Source organism: Lagenorhynchus albirostris, chromosome 1 (genome assembly GCF_949774975.1).
Source record: "Lagenorhynchus albirostris chromosome 1, mLagAlb1.1, whole genome shotgun sequence".
NCBI classification, from domain to species: Eukaryota; Metazoa; Chordata; class Mammalia; order Artiodactyla; family Delphinidae; genus Lagenorhynchus; species Lagenorhynchus albirostris.
The window spans coordinates 185,352,143-185,371,079 of record NC_083095.1 but is presented as its reverse complement, the minus strand read 5'-3'; the positions used below and the strand labels follow the sequence as shown (position 1 = coordinate 185,371,079).

General features: G+C 41.8%; 2 protein-coding genes across 4 annotated transcripts in view; one reads left to right on the top strand and one right to left on the bottom strand.

Annotated features, from left to right (window-relative positions):
* LOC132527132 (heat shock 70 kDa protein 14) overlaps nt 1-538 on the bottom strand; it is a 35,902-nt gene extending 35,364 nt beyond the window's left edge. For all 3 annotated transcript variants that reach the window (XM_060162314.1, XM_060162322.1, XM_060162328.1), the window contains exon 1: nt 383-538. In XM_060162314.1, coding sequence (XP_060018297.1) covers nt 383-439 — 57 coding nt within the window. In that variant the 5' untranslated portion in view covers nt 440-538. The remainder of the gene's footprint in view (nt 1-382) is intronic.
* Nucleotides 539-800: 262 nt separating this feature from the next.
* CDNF (cerebral dopamine neurotrophic factor) lies at nt 801-18,461 on the top strand. The gene is made up of 4 exons (XM_060121605.1): nt 801-1,045; nt 11,183-11,310; nt 12,380-12,521; nt 16,529-18,461. Exons 1-4 carry the CDS (start codon nt 931-933, stop codon nt 16,705-16,707), a joined length of 564 nt encoding a protein of 187 aa, XP_059977588.1. The 5' UTR covers nt 801-930; the 3' UTR covers nt 16,708-18,461.
* The last annotated feature ends 476 nt before the right edge of the window (nt 18,462-18,937 follow it).

Below are 18,937 nucleotides of genomic sequence, written 5' to 3'. Positions count from 1 at the left end.
GGCGTCCCGGGTCCGCCCCCCCTCGGGGCCTCCTGCGCCCGCGAGGTCCCGGGTCCGCCCCCGCTCGGGGGCTCCTGCGCCCGCGAGGTCCCGGGTCCGCCCCTCTCTGGGCGTCCTGCGCCCGCGAGGTCCCGGGTCCGCCCCCCCTCGGGGCCTCCTGCGCCCGCGAGGTCCCGGGTCCGCAGCGGCCTTCCTTGAGGAGCCGCGGGGGACGAGGCCAGGTCCGCCCAGCTCTCAGCCCGAAACTTCCCCACAGAATCACCTCTCCGCGCGACGTCCCCAGAACGGCGACACGCCGCTCACAGCCCCGCAGGAGACCAAAGGACTTGGCCTCGCACCCAGAGAACTGGGTACGCGCAGCCCAAGTCCCCGAGTCCCTCACCTTATAGACGGCCACACAGGCTGATGTGCAGCCTAGGTGAACCCCGATGGCCGCCATGAGGCGGCAGAGACGGCGGTAGCAGTAACGACCGGTGCCCCCGGCCGCAAGAGCGCCAGGCCGCGGAACAGCCCCATCAGGCACCGCGGAGACTTCACGTTCCCGCCCGCCCACTGCGTCCGGTCCCTCCGCCGCGGCCTCCCGCGTCCCCGCCAATCAGCGTGAAGGTCCCGCCTTTCCCCTCGAGCAGTCAGCGAATAGCTTTACTGCGTCTCTCCCCACCCCGCTGGGGAGGCACCGCGTGAGAGAGAGTGCGCACGCGCAGGTCGGGGAGGGAGAGGAAGCGGCTGCTCCGCTCCGCCCGCTTCCATGCCCTTTTTTTGAGAGCCAATGGAAACTCACGGTTGAGTTGCATCATGCGTCCCAGCAACTCCAGGCAGATTATTTTCTAACCCCAGGTCTGCGCTCCTGCGTCCTGGAGCAGCCCCGGGCGATAGCAGCGCGGCGGTTGATTTCACAGGTGGCGGCGAGGCGTTTGGAGCTGGCTCAGCATGTGGTGCGGGAGCCCAGCCGCAGTGGTGGCCTTTTGCGCCGGGCTTTGGGTCTCTAACCCGGGGCGGGCGCAAGGCCAGGAGGCCGGGGGGCGGCTGGGCGCCGACTGTGAAGGTGAGCGGTGTGAGACCTGCTTGCATGGCGGTGACACCGCGTCGCAGTGCAGCTGTTGTCGGCTTTGGCTTCTCTCGGGCCTGTCTATAAATAGCATTTCACTTAGGAAATACGGGCCCTGGCCGTGGCTTCCGATCGCCTTCGCCCAAGCCTAGGCAAAAGTTCGAGCCGGGCCCAGTGACACCTTCAGGCCGCGTTCTTGGTCTTGCTCGATTAAACTGCCTCAGAGCTGGTGGGTTTGGATTTGGATTCGATTTTGTGCAAACGCATGTAGAGGCAGACGACCCTGGCTCCAAAATGATTCTGCTGCCCTAACCGGCGAGACTTGCCTTTCCTTGCACAGAAGCCTTTCAAGTTCAAATTAGTTTATAACTCCCCAAAGGAGAAAACATGACAAATTGTAATTGAGTTGAAATGGCTTAAATCAGAGCACATAACTAACATTTGTTAGGACTTTACAGGGAAAAGTTTCTTAACAAAGGAGTACTTTTACTCCTTAGAAAGAGGAGGAATACAAAAAAAGATTCCTTTCTGTTCACAGAATCTCAGCTGTGGACTTGCACTCAGAACAGGTGGGTCTCCGTCCCACCCAGCCTTCTGGCTCTGAGGCCACTGTACCCGGTTCTGGCAAAATCAACGTGATAATACCTACAGCAGAGGGCTGGTAACGAGGTCAAAGGAGATAATTAGCTGTGCTACCTCCTTCCTCCTGGACTACTGTAGCACTTACCTCCGTGTTTCATTCATTGAAATAATTAGCTTAGATGTATATCCGCTTCACCCTTCTCTGAGCTTTCGAATCTATTCTTACATAACAGGAAATGGTAGGTTCACAATATATGTTTAATGAATGGGTGAGTATAGACTGTAATATAACTGAATAAAGTCTTAACAATTGGAGTCCAGTTTTCTATCAGCCCTGCAATAATTAAACTTTTCTCCAGAAATTTAAAATACCTACATGATGTTATTGTCAAACTTTAGATATAGATATTTGTTCAGCCAAGTTATAATTTTCAGTTAAAGATCCCTTATAACTGGGTACTATACGTTTAAAGCAGAATTTGTGAGGCATAAACAGTTGACTGGCTTAATCATCAGTAATTTAATTGCCGGAGCTTCTACTTAAAAGCATTTCAGAAGAGCCAGAGCATCTGGATTAATTGTGAAGCTTCTAACATCTTTCTTGAATTTATTACAGCATATTGTGATTATTAACTTGCATGTCCCAGTAACCTGGGTGTATATTTCCTTTTGTTAACACTGTAGAATCACAACGAAGGAAATACTGGTTTTAGAACAAAAAGAAATAGAGTCTAGATCTGGCTCTGTTTCAGCTTATGAGTCTTTATCATTAGCCAATTAATTTTCCCTCAGTGTATAAGATTAAAATTCTATACATACTGTAGGGCAAATTTCCATTCTTATCTTGACTACTCTGTGGCATGGGACACCAATGACTTCTTTTATCAGTAAAAAACTGATAGTTGGGCTTCCCTGGTGGCACAGTGGTTGAGAGTCCGCCTGCTGATGCAGGGGACACGGGTTCGTGCCCCGGTCCGGGAAGATCCCACATGCTGCAGAGCGGCTGGGCCCGTGAGCCATGGCCGCTGAGCCTGCACGTCCGGAGCCTGTGCTCCGCAACGGGTGAGGCCACAACAGTGAGAGGCCCGCGTACCGCAAAAAAACAACAACAAAACCCCTGATAGTCCATGAACCACCTGGGACCTATTAATGTATTTTATTAAGTTCACAAAGTATTTTGAAAAAAAAAATCTAAATTAATTGGCTATATTTTAAACTTGGGAGATGTCATTTTAAAAAGTTCAGATTTCTGGCTTATCTTGAAAACCAGGTGACCAGTCAAGACTAGCCCATATGTCCATATAGTGGGAACTGATGGTGGCTGCTCTTTTTAGAAAGGACATGTGTTCTTTAGGTTTTGGTTTTTGTTTTTCCTAAACTTGGATTGCTTTACCCATTCATTTTACTTGCCTGGACCCTGTGAATATTCAAGTTTATGACTGCTTTAGGTCATGTGAAGCTTACTGAAAAAAAAAATGTAAACGTTTCTGAATTTATTTAAAAGGATTGTATTATGGGGCTATTAATTTTTTTTTACTTTGAAATAATTATACATTCACTTATGGGACTAATTTTAATAAACAAAACCCTATGACATAAATAAAAAGACTATGGTTATCTGGTTATAGCAATAAATGCATGCCAGGATCCTTAACTTACTAATTTGTTAGGTGATTTATAGTGAGATTAATCTCACAAGCTTCTTAGATATCCTCATCCACCAGAGGGCAGACAGCAGAAGCAAGAACTACAATCCTACAGCCTGTGGAATGAAAACCACATTCACAGAAAGATAGACAAGATGAAAAGGCAGAGGGCTATGTACCAGATGAAGGAACAAGATAAAACCTCAGAAAAACAACTAAATGAAGTGGAGATAGGCAACCTTCCAGAAAAAGAATTCAGAATAATGATAGTGAAGATGATCCAGCACCTCAGAAAACGAATGGAGGCAAAGATCGAGAAGATGCAAGAAATGTTTAACAAAGACCTAGAAGAATTAAAGAACAAACAGAGATGAACAATACAATAACTGAAATGAAAAGTACACGAGAAGCAATCAATAGTAGAATAACTGAGGCAGAAGAACAGATAAGTGACCTGGAACAGAATAAAGAAAAAAGAATGAAAAGAAATGAAGACAGCCTAAGAGACCTCTGGGACAACATTAAACAACATTCACGTTATAGGAGTCCCAGAAGGAGAAGAGAGAGAGAAAGGACCTGAGAAAATATTTGAAGAGATTATAGTGAGATTAGTCTCTTCATGTAAGCCCACAACAGCATCCTTCCCATGACAGGGTGATCATGTTATTTCCTCACTAAATAGCTTTCAGTGATCTCCCAATTTCCTCCAGGGAGGTGCTTCTCCTTTGTTCTCCCACACTATCTAGTACATGTCTCATAGTGGAGAAATCATTTTGGTCTCCTCCATGTGTGCATTCCTTGACAGTCAAGACCGTTTCTCTCACCACATCATCTCCAGTGGCTACCATGGTGCGGGGCATAAGGTAGGCACTCAATTCTGTTGAAAACATGTACGCACATATGCTGCAATAAAATATTATATAGCTTTTAGTGAGTCAAAAGTGTATCTTTCAAAGTACAAGTTAGAATTCCCAACACCCACCCTCTAGGTAATACATTGACAACAGAGCAACAGTTAAGGTGTAGAAATCATCTGAAGGTATATTGTGGGAGTAGAGAAAGAGCTTTGAGGCATCAGGACACAGGGTTTCTTTTTCAGGAAGAGGAGGATTACAGGTCACCAGGAGGCTTTAACGATGGTTTATGCATGGACCATTACAGTAGGTGTCTCCCTTGCATACTTGGTCTTTTGCTAATTAAACTTAGCAAAATACGTGTTGGCAAATGTCTCGTTTTCCTCATTCTATCAGTAGCATTTCACACAGCTGATCAGTCAGTCCCTCCTTTTTAACACTTTCTTTGCTTGTCTTCTGGGACACACTCATTCTTTGTTCTCATCCTCCCTTACTGGCTGCTCCTTTCAGTCTTTTTCTGGTTCTTTCCATCTTTCCAATTTCTAAACAATGGAGTTTCACAAGACTGAGACCCAGGACCTCTCCCTTTTGTGTGGTCTCATCCCACAAATATCATTTTAATGTTGATGACTTACAAATTTAGTATTTGTCCTAGAATTCACCCCTGAACTCCAGATTTATATCCCCAGCAGCTCTTTACTGTTTGCAGTGTCAGACATTATATTAGGGGTCTCCAGAGGAACAGACCAATGGGATACATACATACATACATACATCCAGATAGATTTATTATAAGGAATTGGCTCTCCTGATTATGGAGGCTGAGATGTCTAAAATTTGCAGTGTGGGCCAACAGGCTGGGGGCCCAGGAGAGCCAATGGTGCAGAAAGCAGTCTGCTGGAGCATTCCCTCATGCTTTTTTGTTCTATTCATGCCAATCCTTTGTGTTCTATTCAGGCCTTCAACTGATTGGATGAGGCTTATCCACATTATGGAGGGCAATCTGTTTTAGCCAGAGTTCACTGATTTAAATGTTAATCTCATTCAAAAACACCCTCCAAGTGGACACATAAAATTAATCGTCACATTTGTCTAGAAGTATCGCAAAGTTCACATGTCAAGACTGAATTCCTGCTGGTCTCCACAAACTTGCTTCTCCTGCAGTCTTCCAGTTCAGCAAATGGCAACTCCCCTCTTGCAGTTTCTCAGGCCCAAATCCTTGGGGTCATTCTTGACTTCTGTCTCCGCCCGCCGCCACCGCCCCCGCCCCCACCCCATGCCACATCCAATCCATTAGTAAATTCTTTTGGCTCTGCCTTCAAAATACATCCAGAATCCAACCATTCTCATCACCTCCAATGCTCCCACCCTGGTCCAAGGTATGCAGCTATTTTAAGAAACTCCAAATGGTTATGCCTGCTTTCATTCTGGCTACCCTGCAGTCTATTCTCCAAAGAACCTCCAGAGGCATAATTTAAAAGTAATGTCAGATGACTGCACCCTTTTGCTCAAAACCTTTAATGGCGTGCCTTCTCAGAGTAGGACCTAGAGCCCTTACCATGACCTCAAAGCCCTAGATGACCTGGCATGCTGCTGTTCATTTGACCTCATTTTCTACCATCCTCCCTCTTGGTGGGAGGGAGGCTCCCTTATGGTTCTTGGACCTGCCAAGGACATGCCTACGTTGTTCTTCCCTCTGCCTGGAGGGTTCTTCCCAAACACTCCACTTAAGGTGTTCTCCCACTTCCTTAAGCTTTATGCTCAAACACGACTTTATCTGAGAGACCTTCCCTGACCACCCCATTTAGAATAATACTATTACCTTATACTATTACTCTATCCTCCTTACCAAATTTATGTTTCTTCACAGCCACAAGATACTTTTATTTATTCACCAGAATGTAATCCCTGAGAGTAAGAGCTTTGTTTTTCCAACAACCTGTAGAATACTGTCTGGCGCTTACTGATTGCTCAATAAATATTTGTTAAAACCACGACACGGCTATATTATATTTAGTGTTCTGTTCCTATTAAATAGCATTAGGAATGAATATGACTTCATGTTCTAAAAATTGACATTTCTGGTCGTCTAGCTGAAAACAACTGAAAACACTGGATAAAATAAAAATGTGAAAATGTTAAGTGTAAGTTAGTAAGGCATACCCAGAGGCCAAAAACAATGTGAAAGTGGAAACCAAAAGAGGTAAAGGGACCCCTGAAGCTGGGATTTTTCTTGAGGGTATTTGCCACCCAGGCAATTTAAACTTAGATTTTCATGGATGTAAAATAAAGAGAATGAATAAAATAAAAAGAATAATGACATAGCCCAGAACCTTCCCAAGTTAGGTGTGTAATACTGGATCCTCCCCCAATTAGTTTGGAACCCCAGAGAGCTAGACTTTCATTATAAAAGGTGACCTGGAAATAACCACAATTCTACCACCATTCTTTAGAGACTAAAAGAAATTGCAGTACTTGAACTTTTTACTGAATAAAAGGTAAAACAAAAATGTCTCTTGATCACTCATACTCACAAGCTCCCACACATATGCATTGAAGCCCAAATGGACACAGCCAACCTGGGTGATCCAAAACGTCTCAAACTGAGAATTTAGTTTACAGGGATTTCAAGTAGGCATTAGCAAATGTTAATCTCACATAGGAATCCACCTTCAATCCAGTCCCACAAAATTCTAATAATTCCCACAAAGTTCTAAGAAAGAAAGCTCACATTCAGAAAAATCACAAACCCATGGGAAGAAGAGCACCGTAAGTGACAGCCAGTTGAGACAAGAGACAGAAGAAGCATACCTGGACAGGCTTCAGGTTTTACAATTATCAGGCACTGAATATAAAATATTTTTATTATATTTAAAGAAATAAAGGAAGGGATTGAAAATATGAATAAAGGGCAGGAGGCTATTAAAAATGTCCAGACAGGGCTTCCCTGGTGGTGCAGTGGTTGAGAGTCCACCTGCCGATGCAGGGGACGCGGGTTCGTGCCCCGGTCTGGGAAAATCCCACATGCCGCAGAGCGACTGGGCCTGTGAGCTATGGCCGCTGAGCCTGCGCGTCCGGAGCCCGTGCTCCGCAATGGGAGAGGCCACAACAGTGAGAGGCCCGCGTACCAAAAAAAAAAAAACCAAAACAAAAAATGTCCAAACATATTTGGAAAAGAACCAAATAAACATGTACAAATAGAAAGTAGTGAGATTAACCGCAGACTAGACACAGCTGAGAAAAGAATTAGTGAGTTAGAAGACTGAAGAAATTGTCAAGAAGGAATCACTGAGCAATTAAGAGAATAAAAATATGAAACAGAGATAAAGGTACAATGCAGATCAAGAGAAAAATTCCCACATATGTTAACTGGACTTCCAGAAGGAGAAGAGAGAGTGTACGGGTGGAGCAAAAGAGATGATAGCTCATTTTTCCAAACGGATGAAAGTCATCAATCCACAGGTTTGGAAGTCCAGTATATTCCAAACAGTATAAATAAAAATACTTCCACATCTAACCATATCAGAAGGAAATTGCAAAACACAAAAGGAGAAAAGAGAAAATCTTAAACACAGAGAAAGAAGACTGATGAACTTAAAGGGAATGGCAATTAGACTGTCGGGTGATTCAACGTTGAAAGGCCCAAAGCCACAGCTAGTAAATATTAACTAGTAAAGCCAGGATTTGGACCCAGAGAGTCTGGCTTCAGAGCCAAAGCACTGAATCCCTACCTATACTGCTTTCTGAGTGTGGAGTTGGGAACTAATTTATTTAAGGCAATATTAAAAATAAAATTAGAACAATGAAGTAATATACAAATTATTCAAGAGCTTCTGGTTATTCTTAAGTCTTAACTCATGACAACATGTATTTTATTCCTAGGTAGCAATTCTCCCCTAGTACCGGTACCAGCAAGACTAATCTGGTGTCTTTTTTTCCTTCCAAAATCAAGCGGGAGCAGATAATGTAGGACTGCCTTCAGTTCTAGAAGGTGTGGATGGAACTGCTGAAAATAATGTTCCTAGCCCGCTGATAATTTAATAATTCCACTAACTTGATTTTAAACTTTATTATTATCTTTTCTAAAACGTTGTAGCTCTTTTCCTGCAGGTGACATTATTATATTTTTCAAGTACTAAGTTAAGGAGTAAATACTCAAGTTAAAAGACAAAGATTGTAAGCCTACATAAAAACATCCAACCAAATGCTTTTTACAAGAGATGGGTCTGGGCAAAAGAGTTAAATCTTTCTCTTCCACGGGAAAAAACTATAATAAATATCTAAGACTAAAAATAAAATTAGGAATTAGCCACACAAACATGTTATTTAAAATTTGTAAATTCCAAAGGAATCAGCTATAAGAGTTGAAAACGAAAGCTTTGAGTTTGGGGAAATGGGGAAGGGGAGACAAGGGACACTATTTTTCAAACTGAACATTTTATAACTTGCTGGCTTTAAACTTGGTGTGGGGTGGGGGAGGGACAGAGAGGGAGAGAGAAGAGACCTGGAAACTACAAGTATAAAAATTATTTTAGAGTGTTTTTCTTAAACAGGAGTGGAGAAATGGGATGTGATGTTGAGAGAGGTTGTGTTGCTTTTAAGATATAAGAATTAACAGCATGTTAATGGAAACAAGACAGGAGAGAGAGGGCAGAGGTGCAGAAGCAGGGAGTTGATAGGATCTACTTTAGCAGGTGGAAGGGTTGTCACAGTTCATTCATAGAATTCAGGTAGACTGTGCTGATACACGTGTTGTAGATGTGGTGGCAGAGCAAGCGAGAGTTCTTTCCTGTTGCTTTTTTTTTCCCCTCAGAGAGATAGGAAGCACCACCATCGCTGAGGATGGGGTGGAGGTGTGACACAAGGTTTGAGAGAGCAGCTGTGCAATTGTCCTCTTGGGAGTGGGAGAGAGTGAGAATGAGGTCAATGTAGTAGGATTGTTGGGAGCACTGATGGCTCACTGAAATGAGCGGTCATGAATTTACAGTGAGACCAGTGAGTACGGCTGTGCCATTTCCTCCAGCCATGTTCAGTGAGTATAGGTGCAAAGTTTTAACCAGGGTTAGGATTTTGCTGGGTGAGTCCAACAAGGGAGAGAGATGCAAGGGAGTTCAGTTTGTGTGCAAAGGAGTTATTATAATGTGGAACCACGGAATCTAAGCTGGGTGGGGAAGCAGGGTGAAGTGGTGGCAGAATCAATGAATAGTATGACCTGGCGGGGTCAGGGAATTGTTTACCTTGGGGTGTTAGAGGATGTGAGCTGGAAAGATGGGAGATGATGATCAGACAATGGGATGTTTCCACTGAGATTATAGAGGTTATAGTCATTGGTAATGACTGGACCTAAGGGTATGACCATGGTGATTTTTCATGTATTTTGGATATTAATCCTTCGTCAGTTTATAAGTTGTAAATATCTTCCTCCAGTTTGTGGCTTGTCTTATCATTTGCTTATGATTTCTTTTGCATTAAAAAACTGGTTAATTTTGATGTAATCAAATGTATGATCCGTGTTTTGGTCTCTTCTTTAAGAAATCCTTCTCTATCCTGATGCCATAAAGATGTTTTCCTAAGGTTTCTTCTAAAACTTTTGTAGTGTTGCTCTTCCCATATGTCTTTATTCACCTGGGATTCACGTCTGTGTGTAGTTTTGGATAGGTTTCTAAGTTTAACTTTTTCCATGGCAGGTGGTCCTAGTACCATTTATTGACTAGCCCATTTTCCCCCCACTGATTTTCGGCATCACTTCTGCACTCTACCAAGCTCCTCTAGATTTGTGAATTTGTTTCTAGACTCACTAGTTTGTTCCACTAGTCTATTTCTGTGCCAGTCCCACAGTGTTTCAAATGCTATAGCTTTAGAATTAGGTCTTGATATCTGATAAGGTCAACTCCCCGACCTCCTTCTTCTTCAAGTACTTCTTGACTTTCATTTGCTCTTGTTTTTTCATCTGTATTTTTGGATCAGTTTATCAAATCTATAAAAAAGCCCATTGAGATTTTCATTAGAAGAGCATTGAGTTTATTGATCTACTTAAAAATAATTATCATCCATAATATTGAATCTTCCCATCCATGAACATGGCTATTCTTCCCATTTCTTAGGTCTACTTTTAGGTCTTTTGATAAAGTTTTGTAATTTCTTTCCTTCAGAGTCTTGCTATACTGTTAAATTTATTCCAGGTTACCCTAGAATTCGCCACTCTTCCTCATGCTATTTCCCTAAAATTCTTTCTAATGTGAGGGCTGCTGTTTTCCGGCATATGCTCTGGCCTCCATGTCCTTCTCTGATTGTTTGGACACTTCCCCTTTGGGACAACAACGTGGGAAAGCAGCCTCCTTCTAATTCATAGTACCCTAGTGGATAAGCATGTGGGCCCAGAGGGAGACCATCTGGGGCCAAACTCCCTCTACCACTTACTGGGCAAGCTCACTGGCCTCTCTCTGACTCGGGTTCTTCTTGTGTAAAACGAGGATAGTAATGTATCTACATCCGAGTTTTGTTCTGAGACTTGAATAAGTTGATCCACGTAAAGTACTCAGAACCGTGCTAACCAATGGTAACTGTGGTTGTTCTTATTGCCTGTGCCTCTTCTGAGGGTCATCTCTTCACTGACTCTGGACCGTGGGATTGAATATGATTGTTCCGACTGGGGTTCAAACTGGAACATACAGGCAGATGCAGACTACCAAGGGGCTTCATTCCAGACAGATGTTCTGTTTTTTCTCTATGCTTTAAACAAAGCTGTCCCAAGCATCATATCCCAGAGGAGGCAATATTTTCTTTTAGGGTGAGTGACATTTTGTGGGAAAGTTCTCCTATTAAGTGGAACTTGGTTCCACAGATTGACAGATTGATTCAATAAGCTCATGTTATTCAAGGCCCAACACTAAGCTAAAAGCCACAGGCCTGAAACCATTCTTAAGATATGAATTTAATTTGTCACAATGCGATGAATCATACTTACTTTTTTATTTGGTGGGAGAAACATATACATAGGTGTGGTAGTGGTGATATTGTACACAAATACATAATTTATTTGTTCCTTCTAGTGTGTCAAGAATTCTTGAACCGATTCTACAACTCCTTGATAGCCAGAGGAGTCAACTTTTCTCTGGACACCATAGAAAAAGAATTGATCAGCTTTTGCTTGGATGTCAAAGGAAAAGAAAACCGCCTGGTATGGTAAATCTTCACCTTTCATTTTCTCCCTGTGCTCAGAGAAAACTGCTAATCGTTTCATATCTCATCTTGAATTTAATGTTCTCCTTCTTCCATGCTTGCCTCAAGCCTGCTCACTGCAGAAAGCAAGCAGAAATTGATCTTTCAGGGAAATGGAGTCAATGTATTTTCATCTAGAATATGTCTCATTTCATTTGGCTTTTTGAAAAAACCATAGGCAACCAATCCCACGATTTCTTAAAGGAACTTATACAACTGAATTCCTAATGAGAATTTACTGTCCTGAGTTAAGAGTGGGTAGACTTTCCACTTCTTATCAAGACAATTAGTGAAACCTATCAAAATATTTTTACATCATTATTTATGCATAATTAAGGAAGTACTTTTATTATCTTGTAATGGTGTTTCCTGGGTATACACAAATGACCTGTTTCAATATACTGTTTTTACAGCACTAAAGACAAGCTTGGGCCAATTCATTTTGCCTAAAATCGTCATGTTGAATCTGTCAGTTAAATTTTCCTCGTTGACTGCTCACCACTGACACACTATAAAAGTCTCAGCATTTGTCTGCACCATTAAGCTTTATATTTTTAAATGTCAAACGCTTGTCAGGGAGCTTGAAAGGCAGTAGAACATGATGGAACAGGGCATGGACTCCAGAGCCAAAAGGCTAGATTTTTAAATTAATTCGGTCTTTTCTTCTCGCTAGTTGGGTGACCTCCAGTTGGCTTGGGTGTAAAATACTAGTACCTACGTCACAGGATTGTTATGAGAATTAAATACATCAATACCTTTAAAGCCCTGAGAGCAGTGTGTCGGCGCAGATAAAACATTTAGCAAGTGTTAGCTCTTATCAGTAGTCTTTAAGCATCATGTGAATTGCAGGGCGCTTCTAATTAGGCTGATCCTGGGAACGGAGCCATTGGTTTTCTGGTGTCTTAGCAGGGGTTAAATTTAAAAGCTGGGCCACAAAAACTAGGTTAACCTCTTTCTCACTTCTTGAAACTATACTACTTGCTTTTTTTCAGTGTCTGGGCCCCTAAAGTCTCTTCATTCCCCTTCAGTGCTACTATCTAGGAGCAACAAAAGATGCGGCCACAAAGATCCTAAGTGAGGTCACTCGCCCAATGAGTGTGCACATGCCTGCAGTGAAGATTTGCGAGAAGCTGAAGAAGATGGACAGTCAGATCTGTGAGCTGAAATATGGTATAACGGAGTCAAATGTCCAGCATATTGCCAATTCTGTAAACATGGGGCCAGTTTCTAAAAAGTCAGCATTAGAAAGAAAGAAGCTCTACACTTGCTAATAGGGTGCTGGACTGCTGTGTGGTGCCTAGTGCCATCTGAACTTCTTGGGGGAAGAGAAATGAAATGTGGCACAGTCAGCTTAGGTAAAACTGCCCACCCAAATGGCAAAGTTTAACCTCTTAAATCACCAAGGCGTTGTCAACTACGTATGGCAAGGAAGAGTTCAGAATTTCAAGGGAGCAGCTACTCGTGGTGAAATAGCTCTTGGTAACCGATTAAGACAAAAGCTGCATCTATTCAAAGGTGATGTAAGGACTCTGAAGTTTTAAATGGGACTCTAACGTTCTTCCTAGAGCTATCATTCTGCCAGCTTCAACTTTTAGGAAATAGGTTATTCACATCAAAGCAGGTTTTACCTGACGAAATAGCCTTATCAAGGGTGCCTAAAATAAACAGCCAGAAAAGGAAGATGTCCTATTTAAAACATTATCCTTGGCCTTATAAATTTTACATACATAGATCTATTCTTATACAGAGGATTTGTATCTGGGCCAGTCTTTCGGGTAGATTGATTAGGTATCATAAAAGGCTGGAGGGGGACTTCCCTGGTGGCCCAATGGTTAAGACTCTGTGCTCCCAATGCAGGGGGCCAGGGTTCAATCCCTGGTCAGGGAACTGGATCCCGCATGCCACAACTAAAGATCCCGCATGCTACAAGGAAGATCCTGAGTGCGCAACTAAGACCCGGTGCAGCCAAAGAAATAAATAAAATAAAAGGCTGGGGGATTCCCCACTTAGCCTATCCTAACACCTGTAATTCCACCAGTAGAAATCCATTTCCTTTGCTTATGTCATTGTTTGATGTTACATACCTGGCATAGTCTTGTAAACTACCTAAGTAATTAGCACCCAACTCTGAATTACTTTAGTCTTACTTTCCAGCATAGCTGTGTAATATAAGCCTATGCACCATAGCTACACAGATGTCTTTAAATAGGTTTAAGGTCAGAAGATAGCAAAGACAAACTGTTTCTCAAATGGCCAAGGGCAGGCCCTAACTTCCAGGGTGGTTGATGAGGCAGATTTTTTTTATTGGCTTTCAAGTAATGAAGTAGAGGCAGGAAGCACTGAGTCCATATAAACGATAGCCCCCAAAGGGACAAAACTGTCCTGATTCTTCCATTCAACAAATTTCTTTTGAATAGCTTTTACTATGAGCAAGGGATCTTACTGGGATCCTTGAATAATAGAAAAATTAATCAGATATTATTGAGAAGAAGAGAGTACTTATTAATGTTTTGGCAATGCTGGCCACTAGAGGCCCTTGGGGAGCCATGGACTAGATTTACTGTTGGTATTGACCTTTTCCCTGTAGTTTTAGGGAGTCATAGAGGATTTCCCCCTTTTAAAGTTAATGCCAAATGCCAAATCCTCTAGAATAACCTGAAGAAACTACCAACACTTGCAAGAAAGTATTTTCTTCCTTCAACCATTTATCTTGAATAGACCACTAGTTCTAAATTCTTCCCAGCTTATATTTGGCAGGAAAGTTGAGACTGAACAGGGGCCTTTGAGCTGTGTAGTATTAATAATTTGGGCTATAAAAGTTTCTACTCCTAAAGGTATTTTGTCATGTCAGGCAGGAAGTTAACAGACAAGGTAAGTGTAGACTTGGATTATGTTTTCAATTAGGAAGGTGTTATTTGGTTTTTGACCTGAAAGAATGTTTTCGCTTGCTCTGTTTTTTATTTTTATAAATTTATTTTATTTATTTATTTTGGCCGTGTTGGGTCTTCGTTGTTGCACGTGGGCTTTCTCTAGTTGCGGCGAGCAGGGGCTACTCTTCGTTGCAGTGCACGGGCTTCTCATTGTGCTGGCTTCTCTTGTTGTGGAGCACGGGCTCTACGTGCGTGGGCTTCAGTAGTTGTGGCACAAGGCTCAGTAGCTGTGGCTCGCGGGTTCCAGAGCACAGGCTAAGTAGTTGTGGTGCGTGGGCTTAGTTGCTCTGCGGGATCTTCCTGGACCAGGGCTCAAACCTGTGTCCCCTGCATTGGCAGGTAGATACTTAACCACTGCGCCACCAGGGAAGCCCTTTGCTCTGATTTTTAAAAGAATGGGAATCACTATTAAAAAATGTAAGGATTCTCTGGAGCAGAGTGTAGCTGACCCTCCAAATAAAAAAGCCTTTAAAATCCAACTTTTATTTATTCATTTCCAGCTTTACTGAGATGTAATTGACATATAACAGTGTGTGAGTTTAAGGTGTACAATGCATTGATTTGATATACCTCTATCTTGCAATATGATTACCATGTTAGCTAACAGCTCCATCATATCACATAATTACCGTTTCCTTTTTTGTGATAAGAACATTTAAGATCTACTCCTCAGCAACTTTCAAATATGTAATACAGTATTCTTAACTATAATAACCATTTTGCTGTTCTTTTTCAGGATTGCTTGGGCAATTCAGGGTCCTTTGTCATTCCATACAGATTTTAGGATTTTGTTTTCCTATCTCTGTAAGAAGTACCACTGGCATTCCGGTAGGGATTGCACTGGTTCTGTACATTGCTTTGGATGGTACGGACATTTTAACAATACGAATTCTTCCAAACCACAAACACAGGATCTCTTTCCATTTGTTTGTGTCTTCTTCAATTTCTTTCATCAAAGTCTTGTAGTGTTCTGTGTATAGATCTTTTACCTCCTGATTACATTTATTCCTAAGTCTAAAATCCAACTTTTAACTTAGGGTACACTGACTGGAAGTTCTGATAAATCACTTGACAACTATGTTAGGTTATTAAAAGGCTTTTAAATACCATGTTCTACTATGTAGGGGAAAAAAGGAGTGCTTCAAGAGGTCAAGTTGAAAAAGTCCTAGGCTGCCACTAATTGTAAAATAAGTCAACTTAAACGCTGTATCTATGTTCAGGCACACCCCTGGTGGTGAGGAAGGGGGAAGGAGACTTTCCTTCGAAAGAGAAAAATTGCCCCTTTCTCACGGGGAAATCAGAATCACAAGTATATTATAGATGAGCTTAATTATTTTTCTATTTTTGGGCTTGGCAATAGAGAAGTAGCTGAGTTCTTGATAGCCTTTGCAGATAATCTGTAAACAGGGAAACAATAGTCTCGCTAGAGGAGTTAGATGTTGGTGACAGGTATTATTGGCAAGAATGTTACGAGCCAGATTGGCTGGTACCGAGGCATCAGCCTTAGAGAGGTGGCTGTAGCCGCAAAGGTCTGTCAATAAACCCTGTGATGATTTGGGGAATCCCAGTGGAGGGGTGGAGGGGTCAGGTGAGTTTAAGCAGAGATCCAAAACAATTAAGGATCAGTGTTCATGCTCCTAATTTTCTTCATGGGTTTGGGTTTCTTTAAATTTGTATTTAAAAACTAGTTTCAATTCTTTAGGTTGTATTTAAATTCTTTAAATTTGTATTTAAAAACTAATTTGTATTAGTGCTTTGTAATATGTGTGCTCATCTGTTTTACCACAGATATATCTCATATAAAAGTGAATCGTAACTTTCTAGCTAGCTACAATCTATGGCTTTCAGTTGGCCGCACACACAGGGCCATCCCAAGGTACCGCCTTTTATTGATTCCGTTTTTCTCACCTTAGGAGCAGCAATTAGGATGCGGTGCTATTTGTTTTATGAACGTTGATCTTGAGAAGCCATGGAGTGGTAGCAAAGACTGCAAAGCTACACAGGCCCTGTTTTGAAGCGAGTGTAATTCCATGGAAAGAAAGTCCAACAGATCATGAGTTATCCCAATAGCTTTGCATATGATAGATTTTTCTTAGGTATGTCTTGTTTTCCATAGACACGGGAACTGTTCCCCACTTTGAATCACAGGGTAGTCAGCACCAAGATAAGTAACACTATTTGCTTTTCTAAGTGTTTCATAATTGGTTTTGTTTTTTAAAAATTGTGCTTTTCCTTTTTGTCATGAAGAAAAAAAATTGGATTTGGCATCAGTGGACCTGTCCAAGATGAGAGTAGCAGAGCTGAAACAGATACTGTACAGCTGGGGAGAAGAGTGCAGGGCCTGTGCGGAAAAAACCGACTATGTGAATCTCATCAAAGAACTGGCACCCAAGTACACAGCGACGTACCCCAAAACAGAACTCTGACCCCCAGAAGCTGGTGCACCACTGATTGTGATTAGAGACAAAATGCCTCTCTAGGATACGGACGCGTTTGTTGAGAGGAACCAGGAATTGCAGTGTGTGTGGTCTCAGACTTCTTGTTTTGAAATTACACCTCAGAATTGGTTACCTGGGTTTATAAGTAGAACTGCTAGTATTAGTGGTTTCTTAAATCTGCAGTGTACCAAAACCTACGAGTGCCTTTCTCATGATTTTCTTGTATGTGAGTTACCATTGCCTATCTCCTAAAACGGGGAAAAGTGAACCACTGAAAAATCGGTGTAGGAAATTGATTCTAAGCAGGAAGAGAGTGCTCAGAGGTTCCTATCTATGCACTAATTTTTTTTTTTTTTTTTTTTTTTTTTGCGGTACGCGGGCCTCTCACTGTTGTGGCCTTTCCCGTTGCGGAGCACAGGCTCCGGAAGTGCAGGCTCAGTGGCCATGGCTCACGGGCCCAGCCACTCCATGGCATGTGGGATCCTCCTGGACCGGGGCATGAACCCGTGTCCCCTGCATCGGCAGGCGGACTCTCAACCACTGCGCCACCAGGGAAACCCCTGTGCACTAATTTTTAATTAAATATGTTGGATTAGAGAAAGACAAATATCATATGCTATCACTTATATGTGGAACCTAAAAAAAGGGTACAAATGAACTTATCCACAAAACAGAAATAGAGTCAAAGACATAGAAAACAAACTTATGGTTACCAGGGGGTAAGTGGGGGGAGGGATAAATTGGGAGATTGGGATTGACATAAACACACTACTATATATAAAATAGATAACTAATAAGGACCTACTGTATAGCACAGGGAACTCTACTTAGCCATAAAAAGGAACGAAATTACATCACAGTACTCTGTAATGACCTATATGGGAAAAGAATCTAAAAAAAGAATGGATATATGTATATGTATAACAGATTCACTTTGCTGTACACCTGAAAGTAACACAACATTGTAAATCAACTGTACTCCAATAAAAGAAAATGTTGGATTATGACAAAAGAAATGATGTTTAGCTTATCTAACTCCCAACTTCAACCCAAATGATAACCTGGCATAATCAAAAGTCTTTTAAAAAGTAAACTTTGTGTTTTTAACTGTAAATCACTCTACCTTCTAGCTCTCTCTGGTATCAGAAATAGGAGGGCAGGAAGCACTACTTGAAATTAGTGTTTCCCAGGTGAAGAAAACCTTTTTAAAACCTATTTAAACCTACTTAGAATAGATCAAGAATCCACTTGAGTACAGCCAACATTTTAGGGAATTGTATCCACACTCACACTGTTAACTGAACCAAGCTCAAAGTCATTTGCCCGTCTTCCTATCACACATTAGACAAGCTTTTGATAGAGGATTAAAGAATATGAAGAGCACCTGTGGACAACATGGAGCTTTATGGTTCTTAATGCTATTTTATCAGCTTTAAATTGTAAAATCATTTTTGGTTCCATTTTCTGGCCACACAAGAATAAGAACCCCACTGTAGACATGACTGCCTCTCTGTGGCAGGTGGAGGTGGGGAATGACTGCAGGGCGGCTGGAGGGGACGTTCTGGGGTGATGGGAATGTCCTGAATCTTGATTGGGGTGATGGTTACATGGGTGAATATGACTGTCCAGTTCATCCAGCAGTACAATTAAGATATGGGCATTTTATTGTATGTAAATTATACCTAAAATACTGCTGTAGAAAAATTATTTGAAAATTAAGTAAAATCAATTGATTCAAAACATCTTGTTTCTTCAAGAATTGCATTTTCTTAGAGTAGCCATATGACCCAGCAATCCCACTCCTGGGTATATCTCCCTCCTGGGCATTTATGCAGACAAAACTATAATTTGAAAAGATACATGCATCCCTATGTTCATAGCAGCACTATTTACAATAGCCAAGATGTGGAAACAACCTAAATGTCCATTGACAGATGAATGAACAAAGAAGATGTGGTATATATATATATATATATATATATATACACACACACATACATACACATACATATACACACACACACACTGGAATACTATTCAGCCATTAAAAAGGACATTTTTGCCATTAGCAACCACATGGATGGACCTAGAGGGTGTTATGCTCAGTGAAATAAGTCAGACAGAGAAAGACAAATACTGTATGCTGTCACTTATATGTGGAATCTAAGAAATAAAACAAACTAGTGAATATAACAAAAAAGAAACAGACTCACAGATA

Coding starts and splice junctions, on each gene's coding strand:
- CDNF (XM_060121605.1), top strand. CDS start 931: ATGTGGTGCGGGAGCCCAGCCGCAGTGGTGGCCTTTTGCGCCGGGCTT. Junction 1,046..11,182: donor GCTGGGCGCCGACTGTGAAG/GTGAGCGGTGTG, acceptor TGTTCCTTCTAG/TGTGTCAAGAATTCTTGAAC. Junction 12,522..16,528: donor GATCTGTGAGCTGAAATATG/GTATAACGGAGT, acceptor TTTGTCATGAAG/AAAAAAAATTGGATTTGGCA.